Genomic DNA, 27,081 nt, shown 5'->3' on the forward strand with positions numbered 1-27,081 from the left:
AGAGAGATGTGTATTAGCATGTCTCCGAATTATGCTGTTATTTATACATATGACATATGTCATATTTATACAATATGTCATATTAGGCAATATCAATATGATGGTATAGGTCACTCCTTTCAAGACTTTCAGAGCTACCAGATATAACATTAATAGCTGTGGTGTGAAAACCTACGTCATTTTAGATGAAAATCCTTTGAATACATGCATTTCTAATAATCTGCATTTTGGTCACAAAAATATAAGAAAAGATATAAAACTGTTAGAGACTGTCCAAAGGAGGGCAACAAAGATGGTGAAAGGCCTTGAGGGGAAGCTGAGGTCACTTGGTCTCTTAGCCTGGAGAAGAGACTGGTGACACCTCACTGCAGTCAGCAACTTCTTTTTGAGGGAAAGAGGGGAAGCAGGCCCTGATCTCTTCTCTCTTGTAACCAGTGACAGGACCCAAGGGAATGGCCTGAAGCTGTGTTAGTGGAGGTTGAGGCTAAATATTAGGAAAAGGTTCTTCCCCCAGAGGGTGGTTGACACTGGAACAGGCACACCAGGGAAATGGTCACAGCACCAGTCTGAGATAGTTCAAGAAGTGACAATTTCAACAATGCTTTCAGGCACATGGTGTGACTCTTGGGGGTGTCCTGTGCAGGACCAGGAGCTGGACTCGATTATCATTGTGTGTCCCTTTCAAGTCAGCATCTCCCATGATTCTGTGAATGTCGTTTTTTTTACAAAAACTATTGCTTTGTAGTTTCATTATCTCAGACAACACTTGTTTTTAAAAAGTGTCTTGGTAACAAATCTGGTGCTCAAGGTCGATGTCCTTTGCTGTGTATGGCACACAAAGAGGAGTGGTAGAATCCAGGGTGCAGTTATGCTTTCCCTGATTCTTGTCAATGTAATTGCATCTTCAATATCTTCAATTTTATCTCTTCTCTCAGAGAAAAAGGTCTCTACTAGTGACAGAGAAATAGTGAGGAATTTCCGAAAATTAATACTGTAAAATGAGTTTCTCTTTTATGTAGAGAACAATACAGCCTGTAATGCCTTAATTTGATGGAATTTTCAAAAATGTTATTATTTACAACTGAGATGTATAGATTTATCATCAACTTTACCAATTAAAATAGAATTTTAATAGACTCTAATAGACGAATTAATATTAGTATAGTATTATAATAGAATAATGGATAGGCAGAAAATACAAAAATAAAACAGCATAGATATGCATAATGTCACATGGAATTTCAGTTATTTTTTGCAATGATTTTATAGTTTAAAATGAGAGAAAACACAGACAAATATAATATAAACACAGAAATATCGACAAATTGCTGGCATGCTTTTGTGTTCTTATTGCCTGGACAGCAGTAGAGTAAGGGCTCAGGGGCAACATCTGGTTCACCCAGACTAGCAAGTTACTTGGTGTCAGCTGAGCCCTGCTAACCACCTACCTGTGGGTGGCAAATGCAAGCTGGTTTGGTTTATATTACCTGTCCTTAATTGTGGTCTCTGCCAAGACAGATTTCACTGCATCATCTCCAGGCTCAGTGCGCTTCCCTGGCCACCTCTGCCTGCAGGAGATCGCTGAGGTGCAGTAACCTGTTTGTGTGCATGAAGGGATCAGCTGGCATCACCAAGCAAATCTTGCAGTGATCCTCTGAGCCATAACCAGCCCAAATTATTTGCCTTCTCCCATGGCAGTGCTGCAGCAGGGCTGCAAATTAATGATAGGTCCACATCTCCCTGCTCCAGTGCCTCTGGGTGGCAAGGAGGCCTAACCAGTACAGACACATAGCTCCAAAAAGGTGGATCAAGGCAGGACATTTCAGGAGCATTTTAGCAGATGGTGTCTGTAAAAGCCAGCTCACTGTGAAATTAGGAGATCTGGGTACAGCTTTCACTCAGCAAGATGCTTCAGTCCATACTTGCCTTTAGCTTAACAAATCATCCCTCTAACTGCAAGGATCCCTCCTACATGCTCACCCCATGTCTGAACACCTCATGAACCTCTCACTGGTAGCCCTACTGCCAGCCCAGGGTGACCTTGATTGAGCCTGTGAGGAGCTCATTGTACCAGGGTGCTGCTGGAGCCAAGAATTTAACCACATTCAGAAAAGAATTGGAGATTTAAACAAGTAACACGATTATCCAGAGCTATTATAGCTAATTCTAACAAAAACTTTAGAAGAGAGATAAAGCCTCATGCTTCTGGGTACAGGCCAGCCTCTAACTACACTTACTAATAGCCTAAGACCTCCAGTTACAAAACACCTGCTTTCAGAGACCTTCCATGGGCTGGTCTCTGAGCAAAGACCATCATCAAAGAAGGATGAAACACCAGATGTAATTTGAACCTTATCCAAAGCACCAATTTCTTTATTTCCAAAAGTGCTAAATCCTCTCAGCCTGTTCTTTGTTTAAGCTCTAAAAGGGAAAATCTTCAGCTTTAGAGAGTGATGGTGAATGCTTAGAAGTACTCAAGTATTGGATCCTCTCAGGAAACAGAGGTGCTGCAAAGGCAAGAATTGACATAGCACACATGCTACCAGTAATAACAATAATAAGCTTGAATCATTCAAATTTACTAACTGATCAAACTGGTTTGCCTGCCAAGTTGTTGTTCATGTCTAACAAATTGTTGTTCATATCTAACAAGGCAAAACCCTTTAAATTTCTCTCCAAACAGGATACAAATGACAGCTTGTTTTTGGAAAGACTATATATCTAACTGAAAAAAAAATCCTCTTATTAAAAAAAGGTTCAAGGAAAATAAGGCATTCTTCCTCTCAAGTTACCTATTTCCACTTTGTGTGTTTATGTATATATACACACACAAACACAAACTTAGAATTCGAGTTTAAAGACCGATTATAAAAGATTGCATAATATGAATGTTCTGGATTCTTTGTCTACTAAAATCCAGCTTTTTGGATAGATGACAAAATTCTAATGCCATTTCAGTCCACACTTGAATAAGAACTCCATCAAATAATATTACAATAAGTAAAAAATATGTTTTCATTTTCAAGAACTTCAATAAATATAAAAATTATTCACTGATAAGTTGCGCAAAATATTAAAATTCTGCGGGTTTGCTATCAAAGCTGTTAAAAGAATCAAACACCTGTAGGTAATGGGCAGAGGTTTCCAGCTAAGCTGCCTAGGTAAAATTCACTGTGCTCTTCATACAAAACAAAGGGACAGTCATGTCAGTGGAATGATTTACTCAAATGGGTTCAGCTGTTTGCAAGTTTGGTGTCACTTGTTTTGGAAAACAAATGACTGCTGAGACACTGGCATTTGTATGCTCGAATGCTGTTATGCTTTCATAACTTCTGATTATCGGAGTAGTGAGATAAACCTGCATTTTTTGCATTTTAGAGTCCAGTTGTATGAAAAAAACAAAGCACAAGCTGCATGCTGCATTCAGATGGGAGCATGATAATAGGTATAGAGAGACAATCACAATTATGGTAGCAAAATTTAAAAATATGTATCTGCTGTAATTAAATTTGCACAGTCCTCCTAGTATGGACACAAGTAGAGCTGCTGTATATTGCTATAACTGCCACTTCTAGTGATGTAACTGCATACACCCTAATTACACAGATTAAAACCAAATGTCATCTAAAGCTGAAGTCACACTGGTTTAGTTTTAGTTTTAGTTTTCCACTTTAGTGCAAAAATGAAACTTCTGAAGAAACCTCTGAAGGGAGTTTTCAGGGGATTTTTTACAGTGACTGGCATGTTAAAGACATCTGGAAACAAGCATAGGGTGATATATTATCACCAAGGCAGGGATTCAAGATTTACTGTGCGTAAAACTAGTGCACAACAGAAACACTGTCCTTTCAGCACGGAGCCAAACAGAGTACAGGACTGTTGCATGAATTTTCCTGCAAAGCCTTTAGCAGCCAGACTAATCCCAGACACACCTCGTGCTGACCTTTACACACATACGCACAAAACTTTCTGGGAGACTTCCTTCCCCCAGTTCGTCCTTACTTCATCTCCCAGCAGGGCTGCCTGCTGGACCTGGTGATCCTGCTTCCGTAGGAAGGGAGAGAGCCTCCACCTACCCTGCTCTCCTTCCTTCCCTCCCCAGTCCCTCACCCCCTCTCTTCCCCTCAGGCTGGCAGGATTCCTCGGGCAGAGCATGCAATCAGTTTGCAGGGAGCAGCCGCAGCCACAGGAAAGATGCAGAAGCACAACCAGAAGGAGCACCTCTACAAGCTGCTGGTGATTGGGGACCTGGGAGTGGGCAAAACCAGCATCATCAAGCGTTATGTCCACCAGAACTTCTCCCCCCACTACCGGGCCACCATCGGCGTGGACTTTGCTTTGAAGGTGCTGAACTGGGATGCTGAGACTGTGGTACGGCTGCAGCTCTGGGATATTGCGGGTGAGTACAGAGGAGAACCCTTTGCCCCATAATCTATTGAAAAACAATACAAAATACAGACCCTGGTTCATTTGTACTGATCTGAAAGCTGGGAACCACCACTGCCTGTGCAGTGAGGGAGAGCAGATTGAGGAGAGAAAACTTTAAGGGCAGCTTGACATTTTGGAGATTCCCTAAAACCTGCAGACTCCCAAACTAGGGAAGCTAGGGAATCAAAGTGGAGCCTGTGCTAGCTTGCTAGCTGATTTTTCTGCCAAGCCCTTGGACATATTAAGGGACTCAGACACCTCTCTCCAAATGCCCCAGTCGTTTTCCCTGCAGCTGATAATGTTCAGTTTTGCCTCCTCGAATTAACAGATCTCTGTGACAGGAGGAAGAATAACAAGAATATCCTGTTAAATCTTTTTCATTTGGTGGAATAAATGAGGCATTCAATAAGATGTTTAAAATTACTTTTATGGTTAAAAAAAATAAAGAATATATATGTAAGTTAGTTTATCAAAATACCTTCCTTCTTCCTCTCTCTCACACCTGCCATCCTTCAGTCCAATGAAAGCAACTTCTTACGTGTTTTGGAAAGAGAAATATTTCTATTTGGCAATCGTTCTGGTTGTTAAAAATATAATTACTCATATTTAAATACCCTTATTCCAACATCAAGCAAAACAAAAGACGATTTACCCTCTGCAAGGAGATAAAGAAGTCCAGATATCCCCACATGGTTACATCATTAAAACACACAGAATTTGACATTGTTGCTGTCAATGCTTTAGACATTTTTGTCTTGGCTTCAAATTCAACAGGCAACTTTTTTTGCCACCCCCCTTTCTGAAAATCAATAATTTTTGTTTCTGTCAACAAAATAAGTTTACCTTAGTGGCATATATCCCATGCTGTAAGTAATCAATTTTCATTTCGTGAATGCAGGAATCAAATACAACTGAAACAACAGATTATAGCATAAAGGAAGACATTTAAAAACTCAATTAAATTAAGAAGTTACTTTCATTAAATAGGGAATAAATGTGAATATCATATCAAGTGTTAGGCAATTGTACCAGCCTGTGACCTGAGTTGTGAGCCCACTCGGGCCCATTGATCTAGTCTGGAGCAACAGCGGGTAAAACTGGTGAAATGAAAAAATTCTTGACATTCTTATCGGTGGAGGGAGTGCTTTTCTGCTGCACTGAGCTGTCTCATGTCTGAGCTCTGAATTTGGCACTGAGGTACTAAAACTTATGCAACAACACTGCTTTATGTAAAACGTATAAACTCCTCTTTTTCACCCACTAATGGAGTCTTGTGGTTTTATGGTTTTAAATAAATATGTGCTCAGTTTTCTTTATTAAAAGATAGAGTAATGTGGTAAACATTTATTTTACTGTTCACCAGTGGCTGATTGTAACAACAAATATGTACACTGCCATAAAAATGTTTCTGCATGAGAAAAAAGCATTTAATAGTAAATTCTGAATGTATCAGGTACTTAAAGAATGTATTTTGCATGCCTTGTTTCAGAGATTTATTACACTACTAATCATGTGCTGGCGGATCATATGATGTAGCTTTCAGTCAGGCTGCAAAAGCAATTACACCTAGTTGTAGTACTGAATGACTAGCATGCTTTCTGAGTTATCACACATGACAGAGAGAATTACAGCACAGCACTAAATTTCGTATGAATTGCCCAATTCAAAGCATCATTGTGAAGGTCAAGACAGTGGTTGGTAATAAAAAGAGTTGCTGTCTTAGCTTTAATGACTTCTGTTTAAGGAGCTTTAGCTGGCTGTACATACAGAGCAAGTTCTGAAACCAACGTGCTGAATTTAGATGGTCATGGTGCAGGCATAAAAGTTGTCACACATGAGGCATCTGGCTGGTGAGAGAAAAAGAGGTTCAAAAATGAAAGAGAAGAAAAACTGATTGAAAATATGGAAAGAATGGAATTGGTTTCTCCTGGCTGTGGCTGGTCCTGTAAAATCATTTGCAAAATGCAAACAGGCAATGAGAAGAGGGAGGAAAATAAAATCTCTGGTCTAAGACCATCCTTTCTCTTTTGATGAACTCTCTGTTATCAAGTCAGGCTTATCTTTTGGGGTAAGGAAATAAACTTTCAGTCCCTGACCAAGCTGAAGGATGTTTGCTTAGCATGCAGGACACCTTGAATTGAAGCAAATTCTGCAAATACATTGGTAATATTTCATATCAGTAATAATATATGAATACATATTTGTATATGTATGCATATATTTAGATCTTATATCCTCTCCCCTTTCCATTATACAGGCAGTGAACACAGTACCAAGCATATGTGTACTCCTCTTTGCTTTTCTTAGGTAGTAAATAGTTTAACAATCTAGAAATAATTGTCTTTAAAATATTGTGAGTAAAACTAGTGTCAAGCTTATCTACATTATTAGTAAGGTTTATGTGCATGGTGACTTCATTTGAGGAGTGACACATTCCAGCTCTGGAGGGACCAAGCAGCTTGGCCTGGTTTACCCCTACATACATAAGAAGAAAAAGTAAATTTGTTTCATCTGGTGCCACCTTTTTAAATAAGATATTTTAAGTAAGATATTTTTCTGTGGTTTTTTTTTTTAATTTTGTAAACAAAGCTATAATAAGATCTAACAGATAAATTCTGAAACTGCATTTATTTAGATGAGAGACAAATGCCAAAAAACAAGGATAACTAAGTATTACAAAAATTAATTCAGGGATAATGTAGGCTCTGCATCACACGTTGTTACTTTAAGACAGTGGTTTTAACACATACTGTTTTCCTGAAACTATGGGTGTTACTCAGGAATAGTAGGATTAACCTTAATGCTATATGATGTTCTGGTGGTTTTAACAACATGCTGTCATTAAAATCTATGAACTTATGTCTGATTCAATGAAGTGCCTAAGTTTGAGGTGACTGAATGTTCAGTATTGAGTGTGGGAGGAGATATACATGATAAAATTCTCCTTTTCTTTAATTTCTTCACAATAATTCCATTTTGTTTCACAAATTATTCATTTTGGTGTTCTTATTAAAAGTTTGCCATCACCTCTACTGATGGGTAATACAACATTAAATCTTGCTCCTCTGTCAATTTCTGTCATTATTTCTTTATCTTTTCTGCTTTGTGTGCATATCCTTTAAATTCATTAACAAATTCTTAGAAAGAAAGCTTTAAAGAAACTCTGAAGCATATTTTGCACAAGGTTACTGTGGATAGGGTTGGCCCTGCAGATGCAGGCTGGCACATGGCTTCTGGAGAAAACAGCTGTTGCAGACAGCAGATCTGGGTGTATTTGCTATTCCCTTCTCTGCAAGGCTGCTCTCTGTGCTACTGTCTGTGTTTTGTGACCAAACAGCTCAAAGATTTCTCTGAAGACCAGCTTTAGCCATAGATTTACTGCAGGGAGAAGCTTTGAACATCAGAGAGCAGAGAGCAGCACATCAGAGCCTGCTCCCTGCTCCTCTTCCACAGCCATCTCAGCATCCTCTTTATCACTCCTGCATTTGAGTGGGCTGGGTTATTCATTGTTATCAACAAGATATTGCTTTGTATTTAAAAGTCTGGTTCTCATAAACAGTTGGATCAATGCTTTGGGGAAAGAACAGTTCCATTTCCTTTCCCGGTCACTTTCACCTTCAGAAGCAGCAATCTTCCCACAGATATAGACGAGTATCTCTGCAGTTGTAAAGTTTTTAGGATTGTTATGCTGCAGAGGGAGTAAGTGCAAACCTGTTCACTAATGCCAGGCACAGCACGTCCTCAGCAGTTGAGGCTTTCGGCAGCTGCTAAGCATTGCAGCACATATGAATAAATAAGATAGTCATGGTGATTTCTAGGCTAAGTTACCTTGAAATTACTGTTCTGCAAACATAAATAAGTCTCTTGCTGTGAGGGTTTTATTTCAGTAGAGATTGGTGCTGGAATCTGTGGGCCAGATCCTGCTGACAGCCAGCTTTTCCTCATTTTGGGGTGGTGAACATCAGCTCAAGGGCTGCTTAAGCTTCAGTCATAAAAGCAATTATTTGAATTCAAGTGTGAATATTCTGAAATATATTTTGAAGTGAAAGGTAAAAGATGTTTAAATCTTCTCCACAGTTTCCAGCTTTTCAGTGTTGGCTAAAGGCAGTCTGTAAAGCAAGGTGGTTCCCAAAAGCATTGTTTCTTAGGACAGTGGCAAGAAGTAGAATGCATCGTAAAACTCGGCATCGGGCAGTTACAATCAATTTCTAATTTAAACTTTTGTGCCACATTTCAGATGCTGTAGTCAAGATTGTGGACATTATCTGAGTTTCATCCCTTTATCATTACTTTTTATACCTTTTTTAGAGATGATAGTGGTTAGTGAAAATTTTAGATTACTGTACAAATCTATTTGACGCAAATTTTTATAAGCTATGAAAGTTGAGCTGTTGGTTGCTTTAAACCCATGAACGGATAGATTTGCCTGCTGCAGAGATGCCACTGAGATTAGAATAAATGTGCAGGCAGCTGCCCTTCAGACAGGGAGTGCTTCCCTTTAGTAGGAATCTTGCTGCTTTATCACCTTGGTCTCACTGGGTTTGCTTCCAAGTAGAGTAGGATTCATCTGAATTAACAATTAGACATTTCTGCTCAGTCTCCAACTACAAAGGGATCCTAACCTTCAGTACTCCCAGTTAATTTTTTAATCTAATTTAGGGCCAATAATCCAAACATAAAGCACCATCTCAGTGGGCAAAGGCCCTTGGAATTGTGGGGCTTGATGCCAAATGCCAGTGGTCTTGTAAGTGATGCAGTAAAATACTGTGGGCCAGATCAAATATTTCCCAAGCTTCTGACCCTTCCAGTGGAAAACAAAACCAATCTTCCCCTGTCACTCTTGCAGTAAAGCAGATTCTAATGTTCAAGGCTGCCTACAAGATACTACTGAATACCTAATGGTTGATCTGTTTATCTGTTTTCTAGCCTATTTCCTGCCTAAGACATTGTGTTGCTGAAAACCTAAGGCCAGATTCTGACATCTTTAATACATCAAGCAGTGCCTATTATTACAAGCAATTCTGCTAAAATAAAAGGTTTTAGGAACCTCATCTATTAATATAGGATTTTGTTCAAATAAGCAAGAATCTGTGGAAAAAAGAGTACTTCTGCATCCTTAGATATATTATTTCATTCTCCAAGCTCAATACAAATACTTGAGATCACTTTTTCCACAATTTAAATTAAATAAATTCATTATGCAAAGGTCATAAAACTAAAACTTTAATTTATAAAACACCTCTTTTTCCATTCAAACCAGCCTAATGCCTTTCTGTCAAGTATATTGATACATTAATTATAACTGATGGAGAAAAAGACCACTTCAAAACCAGTTTAGACAGTTAACCATGCAGCTCCATTCTTTGTCTTTCTTTGAAGTGGTTGGTGATGGAAATTGGTTATCCCCATCTTCCTGGAAAAGGAAGATTACTTTTACAAATACACTGGCTTTTCTGTGCAGTGAAAATCCTGTGTATCTGAAAAAGCCGCTGGAAGCCAGAGGAAGAATCGGTGTCATATAATTTGCCAGAAATTTGTGAGCCACTACTAAGTAGAAGATCACCACTTAGGAGCCTTTTATTCTTTTAGTAACTTCCTTCATGGTGAATGATTTCATGCTGCAAATGAATAATTTAATTAATGTTCTGTGACCACCAATCTCAATGATCTGTGTCCTAATAAATATGTGTGAGGCCTGAGTTCAGCTGCTTTCATATCACCTATAGAGTAAGCATCTCAAGAACTTTGTATGAGAAGTATAAAGCATCAGTGAAATACAATATCCATCAAAAACTATTTGTATATGTTGCTGCTTACCTCACTGCTATGTTTCTAATCAGACCTTGGCTTTTGGTGGAAGGCACCTTCTTGCAGATGAAAAAAGAATTTCTCAACAAGGACATTATTGAATAGCACATGACTTAGCCATTCATCTGATTAGCCCACTGATAGAAATCATAAGACATTTGAATAAAAATATAGACAAAAGAAATTTTGAATATGACCTCTTCTTTCCCAGAAATAACCTACTCCTATCTTGCTTTATCAATAGGACACTGTGTTTCTTTAACATGAAAAAATTGACATGAATTTAGAGAAGACAGGCTTCTTCTTTGGTTTCTCTACCATGTGAATGACTGTGCCCTTGCTGCCACAGTGCTTAAAACCAAAGACAAACGTCACAAACTGATGGTGTTGACCCCCTAAATAGGTTCAGTGCTACTTCCATTAAATGCAAGTGCATGGTCTAGAAGCCAAACAATTGGTACTTTTCCCTTCTCAACCCTCCCTTACATTTGACAGCAAAATTTCCATCAGACAAATTCTCCATAGATAACCTTGCTGGGGTCAGAGGCAGACTGCCAATTTTCTTGTCTTCCTAACCTACTCCAAATTGCTCACGTGGAGAAAATAAGGCTAGAAACAGGTCTACATTCAATGCTTCTATTTCCATAGCACTTTTTCCCAGCTATGGAAGCACGTACAGGAGTTGCTTTGCTTAACAACTCCTATTGTTGTGAAATGTTTCAGGAGCTTATAATTCTTGTTTGGATCACAGCTCTGCTGCAGACATTAGTAGAAAATCTATTTTCTGTTTTCAAAAAAAGTTGTGTGTTATGTATTTTTCCAGAGTTCCCATGAAAACAGCAGATGTATTAACAAATCCACAGCTAATCAACATACCACATCCTGATGTCATGTGTTAATTTGTTCATACTTTCAATCATATAAAATGAAAGATATTTACAAACGTCCATGTTTGAATATACTAATGTACTGTTAACTCACAAATAATTCTGTCCTTTCCCAGAAAGCACTTTGAGTTCAGCAAATAAAACCATGAAGCTTCTGAACAGAACTGGTATGAAACTCTCCTTGCAGATCTTTTCAGTGGAGAAATTCAGCTCTTCATATTGCTACTGCTGTGATATTTCTTAGAGCACTTTCCATGTTTGTAAAACTTTAAATTCACCTTCCCCACCTCTGCGTTTCAGTTTGCCAATAAAAGTAAACTTGTAATTACACTGATGCCTGGTATGGCTCTAGAGCTATATTATGGTACTGCTGGTTATTATAATTTGCATGAGAATATGCAGGATCCTCTTCATACTTGAGCAATTCGGTTGTGTTAGATGTTTTAGACAAAACACCATGGTACTGAGGAGTTTCCTATCTGGTACCTACATTTTTTTGTGACTGTTGTTGAAAGTCCTATGATGGACCCAAAGACTCTTGGCACTGTCCACAGACAGAGAAATCTGGTAGCCTAATAAGACCATATTATTCACTTATCACACTTATTCACTTATAATGAACTTCATTGAATTTCCTTGCATGTTGGCTTGAAAATTTCTTTTTCATGCAACACTGTCCTGCATTTTCATACAAATTATTCTAGCATGGTACTTATAATTATTTAGGCAAGGAATAGTTTCCCAGGGACTTTTAAAATTAAATCCTGCCTTCAGTAATGTTATCTTAGAAAACCTGCTATGTGAAATACTGACCTAGACTGGAAGCACTGATTTTTACAAGCTAATGTTTTTTTTTTCTTTCCTACTTTCTTCATTACAGGACAGGAAAGATTTGGAAACATGACCAGGGTGTATTACAGAGAGGCTATGGGGGCATTTATTGTCTTTGATGTTACAAGACCTGCGACGTTTGAAGCAGTGACAAAATGGAAAGAGGATTTGGACTCTAAGTTGGTTCTTCCAAATGGCAAACCTGTTCCAGCAGTCCTATTAGCAAATAAATGTGACCAGGGAATAGATGTTCTTATGAACAACGGCATCAAGATGGATCAGTTCTGCAAAGAGAATGGTTTCGTGGGCTGGTTTGAAACATCAGCCAAGGTAATGTTTCCGTTTATTTTCAAAAGTTTCTAAGGACAGAGAAATCATTTCCTAAAATAGTTCATTTGGTCTAAACATACACCTTGAAAAGCTCCTCTCTAGGTAGTATTAATTAAAGATAAATTTGTAAATATATAGTATGCAATTCTATTTCTTTTAGGTCTTTTATTGCAACATTCTGAAGTGCAGCTGCTGTGATATGATAGGCCAGCACTAAAGTATGTACCCAGTCAACAGGTTACTGCTCAATAGCCTGGGGAGGAGGATGATCTTAGGCAAGGCATAAAAGCTCTCTCTTGTGAATAATATGAAGATGTTTTTCATAATTCTTAACATTGACTGTTATCTCTAAATATTTATATAACCACTTTGCCTGAGAAATGCTGATTTGAGACAATAGCTGCATTGCCTTAGAGTCCACAAATAAAATCAGTCTATTGTAGTGCTTGTACAATGTTCACTGTTATAAGCTCTCATTCTCAAAAGCCTTTTCAAAAAATTACATATCTGGGGAGGAAGGAAATATCAATGGTCAAAGTGCTGAATGAGCTGCTCTGAGGTTCAATTCTTTGCCTTGGTACAGATTTCCTGAGTGTCTGGAATATTGAGATAAAAATCAGAAAGGGCACTCAGGCTTTCAAATTACGAAGGCCGAAAGTACATTGGTACTGTAGATCAATTTGAGATGTCTCAGATAATTTCAGTTCACGCAGGATTTGGAAGCTGGCATGTGAAATATTGATTTGAACACAACAATTCTGTGGATATTGTGTTGATTGTATCCTCCTATTATGAAAGCTGGTGTTATCATTGACAGCCTTGGGGAACTTCGGGATGTTTGAAATGTAAACAGTTTGGTTCTGGTTTAACCTACATTTCTAGTAGTCTGGAAGCCAAAATGCTGCATTTGGTTGCTTAATTCCTTTTCAACATTTTATGTAAGGTACTTAAGAACTTTTAGGGTGTATATTCATATTTTACTTTTCTGGTCTTGGCACCTTCTTTAAGCATTAATATTTAAAAGATGTTTCACTAATAATCAGCAGAAGTAACAGCAGAGGAATAGCAGCATATCCCAGACCGCCTCAAACATTGCATGAACTCTGAGCTGAGATTGTAGCTTTTCAGTACTTAAGGGGGCTTATAACAAAGATGGGAACAAACCTATCATAAGAGCCTGTTGTCATAGGATAAGGGGTAGTGGTTCTAAACTAAAAGAAGGTAGACTTACACTAGAGATAAGAAATCTTTTTTTCTGACAAAGGATGCTGAAACACTGGAACAAGTTGCCCAAACATGGTGGATGCTCCATCCCTGGAAACATTCAAGGCTATATTGGATTTGGCTCTGAGCAACCCAATCTAGATGAGGATGTCCCAGCCTTGGCAGGCAGGTTAGACAAGATGACTTGAAGACGCCCATTCCAACCCAAACCATTCTATGATTCTGTGTCTTTGTAATTAATGCCTTTGCTTCTCTACTGAATGGGTCTCTAATCCAGCCACTGTTTCTTAAGATGCCATTTATAGGGAGACATTTTGGTCTAGGTAAGTGTGTAAACTATCTTGCTCCACAACAGAGTATTTTCTATTCCTTCATGTGCAGCACCTGGTTTGTATTCAGGTCTGTGGTTCATCTCCTGATTTGTGATGACTGAGGTCAAGAGAATCCAGTGTCCTACTTTATGATAAACTACATTTTACTATGAGAATGGAATCTGTACCATGAATTCCATACATCAGTCCCCAGCAAGCACATGTACACCACTCAAAAAGGGCAGCCACTTTATTGTGTCAAGGGCCATTGCAGATCATGACAGAAAATGAATATGCAAACTATTTCAAAGATAGCAGAGAGATTTTATGATGATGATGGAGTCAGTCTGGGGCAGAACTATGGAAGTATAAAATATGTATAGAGGCCATAATTTTTTTTTAAAGTAATAACAGAGGAAATTTTCCAAGTTTCTCCAAGCTGCATAGAATTAAGAATTTCTCTTATTTTATATATGGTAAATATCTAGATTCTTCTTATGCTATTTAACTTCAAAAGCCAAGCAGTCCCCAGATTAACAATGCAATCATGTAGGAACAGGGAAAAAAATCCAGCTATGACAGGACTTGCTTTCAAAAGCCACTCTGAAGGGAATGATGAGAGTTGAGGGCATACAGCTGTTACTAGAATATTCTCTACTGCTATACACCAGAGGATATGACCTGTTGTTCTGCAATCCACACACAATTCCCATCCAGAATTGGAGGCTTCTGACTTTAAAACTATGCAGAAAGTCATTCCAGTAAAGGTGGTAGAATCACAACATTTAAACTAAGTTAGATCAAAATAATTTCCCCACTTGATCTAAGTTCTAAACTAAACTTTACACTTTCTTTCTAAACAAAAGTTAATATTACTAGTATTTTAGAATTCTGGATATTGTACATACCTGGTATTCTTTCAGCCTAGGACATCATAAGTAATTGAACTTGGGTCTGAGAAAAACAAACAAACAAACAAACAAAAAAACAACAACAACAACAACAAAAACACCATCTAACTGTGTTTGCTACAAAGAACAGAAACTATTTTGAAACAGAATAGCATGGACAGAGTCATCATATTGCAGCTATCAGTTTTAGCAGTTCAAATAAGTAATAAGTCTCTTTTTGTGGTACCCTGGAATAATTAGATCTCCAGAGGTTTTCTGGAGATGTGCTTGGAAATGTTAAAGCCTTGAGAGCAAACTGAATATGATTTATGCATTTTGGGAAAACAAAGGTGATTACTTGTAAAAAGAATATATTTTTGTTCTGGTTGCCTTGCAGAAAGTAGCATGTTATATATGTACCTACCATATTTCAAGCTGTCAATGGTTTTAAGCTTTTGTCTGTTCACTGGAAGATTACACCAAAAAAAATCACTGTATTATTTCCTGGCGCTATTTTTGCAAGCTAAGAGCTCCAATACAAAATATTTCAACCACCTAATGCAGTCTTATATATTATTTTTGATTCTTACATTAATCTGAAGGAAATAGTCCTCTTTCAGTCTTCTCCCTACAAAGACAGAATATTTTGTTTGGATAGTTTTCCATGTGAGAAAGGCCTTATTGGGCAACACCACCTCACAGTGTAGTCACAAGTTCCACTGTTGCCATATATCCGGTGGTGAGCCTGGTGTCTTTTATATCTGTATATTTGCTTCACCCATATTGATTGCAGTCTAAGAGGCACATCCCTACATAGTCACCAAATAACTGTTAATAGTAAATTCTTTAATAAATTTAATGACCGCAACTATTGTGAAAGAATCATTCTTTTAAAGGAATGAAATTTCTTCTTCCTGTCACACATTAAATTATCCAGCACGTGGCCAGAGCAGCTGAGAGTCCGCTCACATTTCCAAGCTTTTAAACTGTTTTCACCACCATGCCTAGTTCAAAGAAGTGAGCTTTTGACTTGGATTAGAAAAGGAGCAATTTTAAGCTTATTATCACTTTATAATGAAAATTGAACTTGTGCAACGAAACAGACAAGTCAGGCAAAACTAAATGTGCTTGAAAGTACCTAATTCAGAAATAACTTGAAATACCTTACAACTGGCCATGGCTGTGCTGTTATTATGCCTGAGTTCCTCTTTTCCCTGCTGTAATTCTTCTGTCAGCAATATAGAACTAGATTAAAAGTGTTTCGTCCAAATTGCCCAGAAAGGCTGGTTGCTGTGCTCTTCAGATCCTTACAAAACTAGGTTAAGCACATGGCTCCTTGTCTCCTGAGCATTGTGCTCTGGAGGTGGAGAGCAGTTGGAGTCTCTGGGCTATTTGGATACATCCTATTGCAACCAGGACAGTGTTATAGTTCTGCCTCTAAGAAATGTGGAAAATAAGATGTCCTTTATTCAGCTGCTCTTTGACAGGCAGTCCATGGTGTGTCACCATAGATTCAGAATGAGTTGTGTTGCAAGAGACCTTAAAAATCATCTAGTTCCAACCCCCTTACAGGGTCCAAATGCTGGACTACCAATCAAAAGTCCTCTTTGCCATTGCTGTGTTACCTTCAGAAAGTCATTCTCTCCTCTGTTTCAGTCTTTCTTTCAAAAAGCAAAGACATTAATTCTTCCTAACCTACCAGCAAATTTTTTTAATAATCCAAGCTCTACTAGCCCTTGTTTAAATCACAGATTCTTCAGTTCTTTTGACTGGACAATTATTATGAAAGATGGAAAAAGCAAGCTATGCAGTAGATTTGCAGAGGAACTGGATCAGCAGTTCTGATTTCCATAAAGAAAAACATGGACATGTATTTGAATTAAGCTGGCACTATAAACTAATCTGCTGATCTGGTAACTTAAATCCAAGCAATCCATTTGAGACTTCCAGACCCAGTTAGGGATGTGTGGCTCCCTAGATTGTCTTTTTGATTCACTCAAAAAAGGTCTAACCAATCTCATGGTACAGTCTTAGAAAATATTTCAGATTCTGACATAAAGCAAGAAATAAAGCTGACACTTAAGGCAGGAAATTTCATTTTAGATGTACAATCACTCTGCACAGAGTCCTCTGCAGAGTTTGTTTCCTGTAATTAAAAGAAGTTGATTCAGATTATCCTATGGGTATTAGAGCTGTCTTGTAGCTCTCTGGATCACTTTTATGAAATGCATTATTTAGTGCTGTCCCAAATCTGAAATTTAGAGAAACACAAAATTGTTGAAATCAGAAAGTCATTAAGTGACATAATTTTGTTGCAGGATATACAACCAGATGTAAGAATTCAGGCACAGAAATGATCTTGTTCTCAGAATTGCAGTCACAGCAGTTCATGTCTATGAATTTCATGTTCGTACATCCAGATGGCTTTTAACTTGTTTGGCTGGATTTTCTTAGAAACACCACTGCAGGAGTACAGCACACCATCTTAATAAGGCTCTGTTTCCAGCAGTTTACAGTGAGTTCTGCTAAGGGAGCATGTGGAGCCATTCCCTCAGAGTGCTAGCTCCAGGGGAGTGCAGGTTAAAGCATCTTTCAAGTAATTTCCTTGCTCCTGGATTTTAGTGCAGTGTGGAAATGAAATGTGGAAGCTATGAGCTTCTCACTAGGCCCTCATCTAATACCTGAATATTTCACAATTTGTAAATGTTTGCTTATGGGAAGTCAATTTCCTTCAACTGCAGTAGTAGTCTAAGGTCATGTCTCTAGGCAGCACTGATTTAGAGCTCCCAAGCGCTCTGTGCCTGCATACACACTGTTCTTCACCCAGGGTTTCAAGGTAAGGCTCAGAAGCATCAGAATCAGTAAGAGGAAAAAACTGTCCATATGAAAAGGGAAAAGCTTTCCATCAGAAAACAACCAGATAGTCAAATCTAAGATATGTGCATGGTAAAGCAACAAAAAGTTCTTTCATCTGAAAGTGAGGCAGGCCCTTAAAATTTGTCAGGGCCTTTATTCTTCTACAAAGAGCTAAGAGCCAGTCTAATCTGTGGGAACTTATTTCATTTATTAAAAAGGAATGCCCTAAATGTTAATGTTCTGCATCTGCAGTAGAAATGGAAGATAAGGGGGAAGGTAATGCAGAATGCATAAATGATTGCTGAGCTTGTGTACTGCTTTGAGTCACATTCAATAATGCATTTATTTTCCCTTTAGTTGATTGTTGCTTACAAGACATTATTTCCAATAGCAATCAGTTCAAGTGTTTTAAATAATGCAGCTCTCTTTCCCTGTGCTCAGTTGCTATCCCTTCCATAAAAGTGCCCTTTGACAGGATGTGTTTTAATAAGATTGATCTACAAAGCAAACGCTAATTTCGTTTATGTCCTCCAGTGTTCCTTTCTGGATTTCTGAGATCAGTCAGAGTTATTTTCTTTGCCTTGTTTTGTTTGGCAATAGAATAAAGAGTAACGTGTTCTGATTTTCACTTTCCATTCCTTCTTGATGAGGCCAGGAGAAAGACTCGCACAAGTAGTCAGGCAGGCATTGTCACAGAAGTAGGGTTCAGGTCCTTGCTCTGGCAGATTTTGGCAGGTTGTTGCAGGATAAATCACTTAGGGATGGATTCACAGCTCAGCTCTTGCACTGACTGGGATAGTGAATCAAGTGCTGGGGCTTACTGAGCCACACAGAAATGAGGTAGGAACCTCAGGGGACAGGGCAAGGCACAGTGCTTAGGAAAGACTTTTATAAGGGCTGGCATGCTGAATCAGGAACACGCTGATAAAGACACCCTAATGTGGGTAAGATACTTTTTGGCCTTGAAGTAAAGGCACTCTCTTGGGAAAGAGCTTTTCTTGAGACAGGAAAGTGTTGCATTCTTACCTTATCATGTGAAGACTTCATCCTATGCTAACTCCCACTTTCTAGGATTCATGTGGCTCTGCATTTTCTCCTTTTGACATATGTGCCTAGCAGCAGTTCCCTATCACAGAAAGCTGCTGTCCAGATAAACACATCACAGATGCAGTGCTGGGAGACAGTGTCTCCTGTGTTTGGAGAATGTGAAGGTAAAACTGCCTCAGAGGAGGCTGGATAGCAAGCACTACAGGTGGAAGAGAAGAGAAGAGAAGAGAAGAGAAGAGAAGAGAAGAGAAGAGAAGAGAAGAGAGAAAAAAAGTCTGAACTTCAGCAATCATCACAATTTCTGTGATGTTCTTCTGTAGGACAAAGCCATATGGGACGTGACAGTTATGGCATTTCAACATAGAGACCCACTGAAAGATATTTTTTCACTCCACTGTCTCACCTATATTTTCTTGCTTTTTTGAAACATAATTAATTTTATTTTCAGGTATAATTGAGGCAATTTCCATGTCTCAATACCATTAGTAGGGTGTCTGTGATTATTCCTCTCTGTCCAATCTTACGCCCCAATTGTTTGTTTCTTTGTGTTTGAATGGATTTTCACTTTCTCTGTTTTCTCTTTCCTCCCCTTGATTGCCTCTCTTCATGGGCCCTAAAATCACCAGGCCTCTGGATGTCTGTGTTTGGATAGCAGATCACTTCTACTGTCTGTAGCTTTTTCACCACCTAGCAGAATAGATTTTTCTTTTGCAAAACACACTATAGGAGGAGAGATGGAGGAATCAATATTTCATTAGTCAGACCAGAATACAGAAATGTCTGATCTGCAGGTCTAGGATGCCACAGGATTGAGGTTGTAACAAAAGGCAGCAGTAGCATCAGAAAGGAAAGGAATCAGAAAAAAAGTGGTCAAGGCAGGGATCTGGGACAGCAGGAGTTGCTCTGTTGGCATGACCACAGGCTCCTTGCAGCAGGTGACTTAACATTACTTCTCATCCATACTGTGTGCCAGTTGTCATCTGAACCATGGGAGCAGGCTGGAGCTAGACACAAACTCAAAACTGGCTCTTCTGTCTGTCAGGGTCACCCTTCCTCTTCCTCCCCTTGTACCCCAACTGAAATTGTCATCCACACAGCTTAAACAGTTCATATAAATGTTTAAAATGAGAAATTGCCTCTCTAGACCTTGTTATTCCTTCCCTCTTTTTTTTTTTTTTCTTGTTTGTGTAGTGGCTGGAGAATTTTTTTCTTCTGCATTTTTAGGCTCATGTCTGCCACATGGATTTTCATCTGTCACCAGCAGGGATGAGGGATGTCCACATATACCCATTTTATGTTATTGTGGCCTCGGTTCCTTCCCCCTTCCCCATTGGTAGCCTGTAAAATGGTAGCCTCTGACAAAGATGGCTGCTGTTAATATATCTGAACATTAATCAGTTTGGTCAGAATCTTAGATAGTCCCTAAGAATTTATTGAATAATCTCATGCTGTCATTTCAACACAGAAGCAGCACATGGGCAAATTAAATGCTCACCAGTCCATCAGTAAACACAATACAAAAAGTTTTTACATTTCTGTTTTTGTGCATTTAACAATCCTGTTTTGGCTTCAGTTTTCCAAGCAATGCTGAGAGTTAATTTTCATTGTCTAGGGGTTTTTTTAAAATAAAATTTCACAGTGCTCTGAAAAGGGTTTTCAGTGCATACTTGAGGAATTTTCTAGTCTGGTCTGAGAGAGCCATGTGATACAACAGAATTTTAACATCTCAGTAGAGAGGCGATTCCCAACCCCATATTACTTTCTAACAGTTACTATGTACATTAATATGTACTTTTCTAAAGTGTTGGGGGTTTACAACTTACTGATATTCTTTATAGACAAAATATTTAACTTCATGTTTGTCATTGAAGAAACCCGTGAAATCTTGCACTATTTAACATTTTCAGTTAGATCCACAGATTTCAGTCCTTTACTGTGATGCAAAGGGATGGACAGTGGAATTTGTTTGGAGTTTTGACATTGCTTTCAAGGGGATTGGACAAAGTCATGGTCTAGCATGTGGTGGCTAGTTGGAAAGTGGGAGATAGCATAAAAGACAAAGAATCTATTCCTTTAGCTTTTGATTTTCCTATAAATGTGTCTTCTCTACTGAAACACACACATTTCTTTCTTTCATAGCTAGTTTATGGCCTCAGTACAGCAGGCTCCAGATTGCCATCCAGAGGGACCTGGACATGCTCGAGAATTGGGACTAGGTGGCATTTAAATGTCCCTTCCAATCAAAACTAGTCCATGACTCAGAGATTCAACTTGAAAACCTGGGTAATCTTAGGCTGCAAATAAAACATTACTGAGCAAGAGTAGTGTGTGCACATACACAAATGTATGCCTATATACTGGTATGCATTTCCATATGGATATATGTGGCTGAGTGATACCATTTCCTAGAAGATTGAAGCTACAGTGAAGTTTCTATCTCCTGCCTTGTAAAATAAGTAATCAATGCCAATAGTTATACTAGAAGAGTGCCTTTTATGCCAGAAAGCCTGAATTTTCATTCCAAATTTACAAAAAAGAAAAAAAAAAATCTTTACTCAGTACTACTGCTTATTTTCTGTGCTGCATTGTGCTGTGTCTCATACAGCTGTTTCAGCTTTACTTTTTCTACAAACAGGGTAAGAACTGCTGCAAGTTAAATGTGCAGTTGATATCAGCACATGTAGGAAAATATGTGCTTTGGCTTTCATTTTAAACCCCTATAGTGAGGATTTCTGTCCTACAAATGAAACCAGTGGTGATATATTTCTTCTGAATCAGTGCATTGGAGATGAAGGGCGTTGCAATCAGCCTCAACAAGAAATAAGGGAGGACATCAAATCATACAGAACTGTTTTACTGTTTTGTGAGTAATTTGAGATTGTATCATTTATTCAATGATACTGGTCCATCACAGGTTTCATTGTGAGCACTGCATACAAAAGTCTTCTTGAAATTGTGGGAAAAGCTTCAAAAAATAAGTGCAATGCATGGCTGTAATTACTGGTAGGTAATTAACTATTTGGAAATTAGTAACTATTATTCAAGCAGTGAAATATGGTCTTTGGAGCTTTACTTCAGGCAGTGATTTTCAACACCCCTCTGGCATTTGTTTTTTTAGTTTGTTGAAGCAATCAAATCACCAAAAGATTAAGGTAATTTAAAATCAGTTCTGCATACATTTTAAAAGATATATGAATAATAATATATATAAAACTTAACCAACTTCAAAACTCCAGTAAACACTATTTAACACAGTCAATCTTTGAAAACTGTTTATTATGGTAAGTAAAGTTTTGATGTTGCTGAGAGAAAAGTTTAATTATGCACAGGAAATATGCAGCATGTTTTTATTATTATTTACTAATCAACCTCTCTTTCTCTTTCATTTGCAGGAAAATATAAACATCAATGAAGCTTCCAGATGCTTGGTGAAACACATAATTGCTAGTGAGAGTGATCCAGTTCAGTCGGTTGAACCAGATATTGTAAAACCACACTTGAATTCCTCCAAGATTGTCAGTTGTTCAGCTTGCTTTAAATCCTAAGAGACTTCCAGACTATTACAAGAGCTGAACAACTATGATTCACAATTTATACTTTATTCAACAAAACCAGCCTGCCCACATTGTCCCTAAGCAGATTGTAATTTTCTCAAAAATATATTTAAATTTTTCTCTCTTTTTTTTCAGCTAAAATTTATTATGAGGTATTCGTTGATAGCAACTATTCAAAACTCTCTATTGCTATTGGTCAAGTAAGACTCATGGTGATGGCTGTGTTTTCCTATTTGGATAGCACCAGTGATATCAAAACCTATTTCTTTGACATGTGGTTTTTGAAAATTCGTATTAGTGATGGGACTGCAGCAGCACCCTACTTGTCCATTGATTTCCAGGTTGTTTTTGCAATACCTTGACCAGGCAAAGGTCATCATTGTGCTCTGTCACCCCTCAAACTTGAATTATTTTTTTTCATATAAGGAAGATTATGATGAAGATGAAAATTGAGCTGTTCAGAAAGAGACACCAAGAATGCTTACAGTTAAATATTCCCCTTGCAAGTTCAGTCTCCTGGATGTAGTGACAGGACTGAACATGCAGGAACATTTCACATCATTCAGCTCTCCAGAAGATCTGAGCTTCTGAGACTGATGAAGGATTGGCTCCCTCTTTCTGAGGAGTTGCATTCTCATAGGTGATAGCCTTATCTTAGATGAAGCAAAATAAAACAAATCAAGGGTGAGGGGTGACAAAAGAGGCAATCAGGGGTGCAGCCTCCTGGTGAAGAAGATCAGGGTTTTCTGAAAGGGTTATCTATTCCATAAAGCCAGAATTTCCTCTGGAAAGTCCATATTGACTTTTTCCCTGCCTTTCATCCCTCATGCCACAGATATCCCCAAGTGTTTAAACTGTGTGTATTCTATAAGTCCTAACATGCATCTCTTCATTGTGTTGATTCTCATGGGAAAATTCACTATCCACACTCTAAGATACCAGCAGAACTTTTCAGGAATCCATCTGTGTTGAGTAGAAGGGTATTTGCTTTCTAAAAACATTCTTCTAAAATGTATATGAATCATCACAGGAAGCAAGCAAAATGAAACAGTCTTATGAGACACTTCTGGAAGATGTGAAGAATTTATTGAGCCATACTGTGGAAATGAAATTGCTGATTTTCAGCATCTCACAAAAAATGCATGTTGGTGGAGTCATTCAGAGAAGTGTGTCTAGACAAGAAGTCTTGACATCTGGCTGTAAGCCCCTTCAACACAAACTTTGCCTTTATCCTGCCATAAACAAATCACTTGCATTTTCTGTTCAGACTTTTCCTTCCTAAGCTGTGAACTCTCAGTTGCAGGAGCTGAGTTCACAGATGAGTTCCTCTTCTTAGAGAGGTGTAACAGCATGGAAGGGAGGAGACAAAATCACATGGTGCCTTATGTTTGCAGGTGTCATTGCAATACTCCACTGAACACTTAGCTGGAAATGAAGGAGTGAAATTCTCAGTCTAGTGAATAACTGCTGCATAGGAAAAATTTAAAAAAAAAAATGAAAAAAAATTCCTCAAGCTGACTTTATACTGTGGGACCTATGTAGTTCATGTGCCTGTAAAAGTGGCAATGTATGGTGTATGTTTGGACTCAAAGTTCTTTTCCAATCTAAATGATTCTATGACTTTGTGCCTCTGTCACTAAATGCTCTGTTACTATATAGGCACTGCAGACAAGTGCTATGTTTCTCTCCCTGGAGAGCCAGGGACAGAGATATAGCTCTTTATGTGCTCTTCCTAAAGCCCTTTATTCTTCTCACAGAATTTTGGAATAAGAAGTAAGGTCTCTAATTTTAAAAATAAAAATTCACATCCAGAATTAATCTGCACAGACATAGATATATGGTTACTTATATATAATGAGCTGACTTTTTTGAGAGTAATTTTCAAGTTGTCTTGGATGCTGTGTCATCCTTTAATACCTGTGTTAAACATTCTTTAACTCCTGCTGTGAGCTGTATCAAATACCTTGAGCATCCTGCCTCGGTTTCCTCATCTGTAAAACAGGGACCTATGTACACACCTACCTCACAGCACTCCCTGAAAGTTACTGCTGGCACCTTGCTTTGGGGATACATGTTCTACAAATGCCAAGTTCTGATACTGCTCAGAACGAAATATGAGTGCCCCCTAGCATAAATACATGGTGCTGTAAAGCCTTAGTGTTGTAAATTTATCAAAGGCTTGCCTGTGCTACAAAAATTAGCTTTAATTATTCCACCTCAGTTAAGCTGGTCAAGGTTATAAAGCAACGTGTGACTGCATGGGCTGATCAGACTGGCTGCAGATGGTCTGCAAACGGAAACTGTGGCTGCACAGATGTCATGGCACTAGTTTAATAATCTCAGCAACAAAGCTGCAATTCAGAGCTAGTACCACATCAGTTATTTCAAATTTAAAGCATCATTTAAATCAAGTCATATGGGCGCCTTATTAAGGATAACAATTCATATCCTGAGCAAACACTGTGGAGAATACAAGGAACTAGATATTTCAGATAGCTTCTAAAGGACTAATTTTTCATGAGTTGAGCACCATACTTCACTTATGAATCTGTGGGTGTCAGGTGAAACAGAGGAAATGTCATCCAAAAATGCTTTTATGCCCAACTCGCAACAAACCAAGCAGTTCCTAATGTGTTTTGCTTATCTTCATATCACCTTTATTTGGTGGCTTCTAGCAATACTCACTAAGCATAATGGGAAATTCCACAAGACTTTGAGAACTATGGCTAAAGATCTGGTATAACAGTAATTAAAACAACCCTGCATAAATAAAACACTTAAATGACATATAGAGATATTTTTGTTCCGCACTATATTGTATAAACCAGCTTTAAAGTATGGGGTCATTATCTGTTCCATAATGTTTCTGTCATGTCAGGTTCCACTGCAGTCACCTCTTGGGCAGATTTTCCATTTCTGGTAGATGGAGGACAAAGTGTGGCCAACTGTTAGACTAAGGACTATACAGAATATAAGTTCTAAAGTCATACATATTTACACCATGAGACTTAGAAGAATATCACAAAGAATCAGGCCTTCTTAGGAGGTTACATAATTACATATGTTCATTTTTATTTGTACTAAAGTGATAAAAATCTGTCAAGTCTTTTTCCAATACACAATAAATGTGTGAATGCAACCTGAATATCTAGCAAACAGAGCCTTTTTAGAGGAGGATGTTGTTGTAGGCAGGCCAGAATAAAAGCTTTAATTTAGAATTAATGAGTTCAGTTTGTGCCAATACCCTTTCAGGAAATGTAAAGTTTAATTATACTGTGTCAGTCCCTAACAGCTTGGATTTCCTTAGGTTTTTGATGCACTCTGTGCTATGTCCTCTTTGCTGGTCACCAGGGACCAGGCATCTTAAGCACACATCCATTTCAAAATTAAACATTTTCCCTTTCTGTTTGCAATAACTAATGAACAATGAGTCTCTATTGCCTTGCAAATGGACAAAGGTACTGCAAAGTGGAATTAAAATTTATTTTCATTCTAGTTCTCCAAATACGCCCTTCTGGATGTCCCAGCACCTCAAACCACACGTTGATGAGCAAGGGAGGTGCTGAACATGAGAGACCACCCCAAAACATTCAAAGAGAAGAGTGGTTGAACAATTTCACCCCCAGACATCATTTGCAACACCAGTAATGACAGAATGTCTTTCATTTTCCATCTTGAAGCTCCATACAAAAGAAAAATTCATGACCCTAAATACTTTGGGCAGCATAGACATATTGCTGACAGGAAAATGGATGGAGTGAAAGATAATTATTCAGTTATTCCAGAAAGATCATAATTTATTTGACCAGGTTCAGTTTTCAATAGAAAGACATTTGGAAATTGAAAATCAGGCTTTGTTACTCTTACACACCTTTTTTTTAGTTAATATATTTTCAATCATTTTTCTATTCAGAAATAGTGTTCCAACAGTACTTTATGCATTCAGCTTAAATTGTTGTACTCTTCAGATTTTTTTTTGCTGTTTTAAGCTACCTGATTCTATAAAATGGGGAGGGAGAGAGCTAAGGAGAATGTGCACCTTTAAACAGCAATGTTGTTTTACTTCTTGAAACACTTTTTGTAGCTGGATAAAGTGAAACTGGTAAACAGATGTGAGAAATTAATTTAGTGTCAATTGTCAGGAAACAGTCAATCAAAATATCTTTTACTGCACCAATATTTATGCATGTGACTGCAGGTTCTGTTGTAATAAAAGATGGTATTTCTGACAAAACATGGAATATGAGTAATTTGTAAAATTCATTCATTAGCCAAAGTAGGCACAACCAAGTAGCCATAAGCTAATTCAGCTTTCCTCATATGTAGCCAATTTATGACATATATAAAAGTCCATTTTAATAATTTAATTTAAACTGCTTACTTTCTGTACAACTTCTCTTTTAAACCATCCAGGTAAATGTTTGACTTTGGTTAAAGGGTTACCTATCTGAGACAGAAACCTTCCACCTTTTCTCCCTATTTTATATCCAATTCCAGATGCAACTTTTATGGTTCCAGCTCTTCAAAGAACCTCAGTTCAAAGTTTGATTTTACAGGCAGGATTTTTGGCTCACAAATAGATGCATCATCAGCTTGGAGGCTCATTAGTAACCACAGGCTCAGTTCTTGAAAGTCTGAATGGGTCAAAAATGGCCTAAATATGGCCTAAAAATGGGCACCTGCATGTCTAGAGGATGGTAAATTCATGTTTCTTCAGCTGTGAGGACAAGCTGGTACCTGCAGCAGTGTTAAACACTTGACTTTAAATTATTCCCTAGAAATATTAGATTGTATTATTAATTTTAAAAAAAGAGGAGATTGCATGCAGTGTGGGTCGAGTATTTATTTTACAGTTTTCAGCTTTTCTGCCACAAAAGCAAAAGCATTAACATTCTGGTTTCATTTACTTTTTCAA

At 38.0% G+C, this 27,081-nt stretch overlaps 1 protein-coding gene across 1 annotated transcript; it reads left to right on the top strand.

Annotated features, from left to right (window-relative positions):
- The first annotated feature begins 4,161 nt into the window (after positions 1-4,161).
- On the top strand, positions 4,162-26,317 carry RAB38 (RAB38, member RAS oncogene family). Its single transcript, XM_039718434.1, has 3 exons — positions 4,162-4,399; positions 12,004-12,284; positions 22,005-26,317. Exons 1-3 carry the CDS (start codon positions 4,195-4,197, stop codon positions 22,155-22,157), a joined length of 639 nt encoding a protein of 212 aa, XP_039574368.1. The 5' UTR covers positions 4,162-4,194; the 3' UTR covers positions 22,158-26,317.
- The last annotated feature ends 764 nt before the right edge of the window (positions 26,318-27,081 follow it).

The sequence above is a fragment of the Passer montanus genome, unplaced genomic scaffold (genome assembly GCF_014805655.1).
Source record: "Passer montanus isolate IOZ18808 unplaced genomic scaffold, ASM1480565v1 scaffold4, whole genome shotgun sequence".
NCBI lineage: Eukaryota > Metazoa > Chordata > Aves > Passeriformes > Passeridae > Passer > Passer montanus.

What these genes read in the sequence shown, in the direction of transcription:
- RAB38 (XM_039718434.1), top strand. Translation starts at nt 4,195, where the DNA reads ATGCAGAAGCACAACCAGAAGGAGCACCTCTACAAGCTGCTGGTGATT. An exon ending in GCAGCTCTGGGATATTGCGG is followed by an intron (nt 4,400 to 12,003) that starts GTGAGTACAGAG and finishes TCTTCATTACAG; the next exon opens with GACAGGAAAGATTTGGAAAC. An exon ending in GGTTTGAAACATCAGCCAAG is followed by an intron (nt 12,285 to 22,004) that starts GTAATGTTTCCG and finishes TTTCATTTGCAG; the next exon opens with GAAAATATAAACATCAATGA.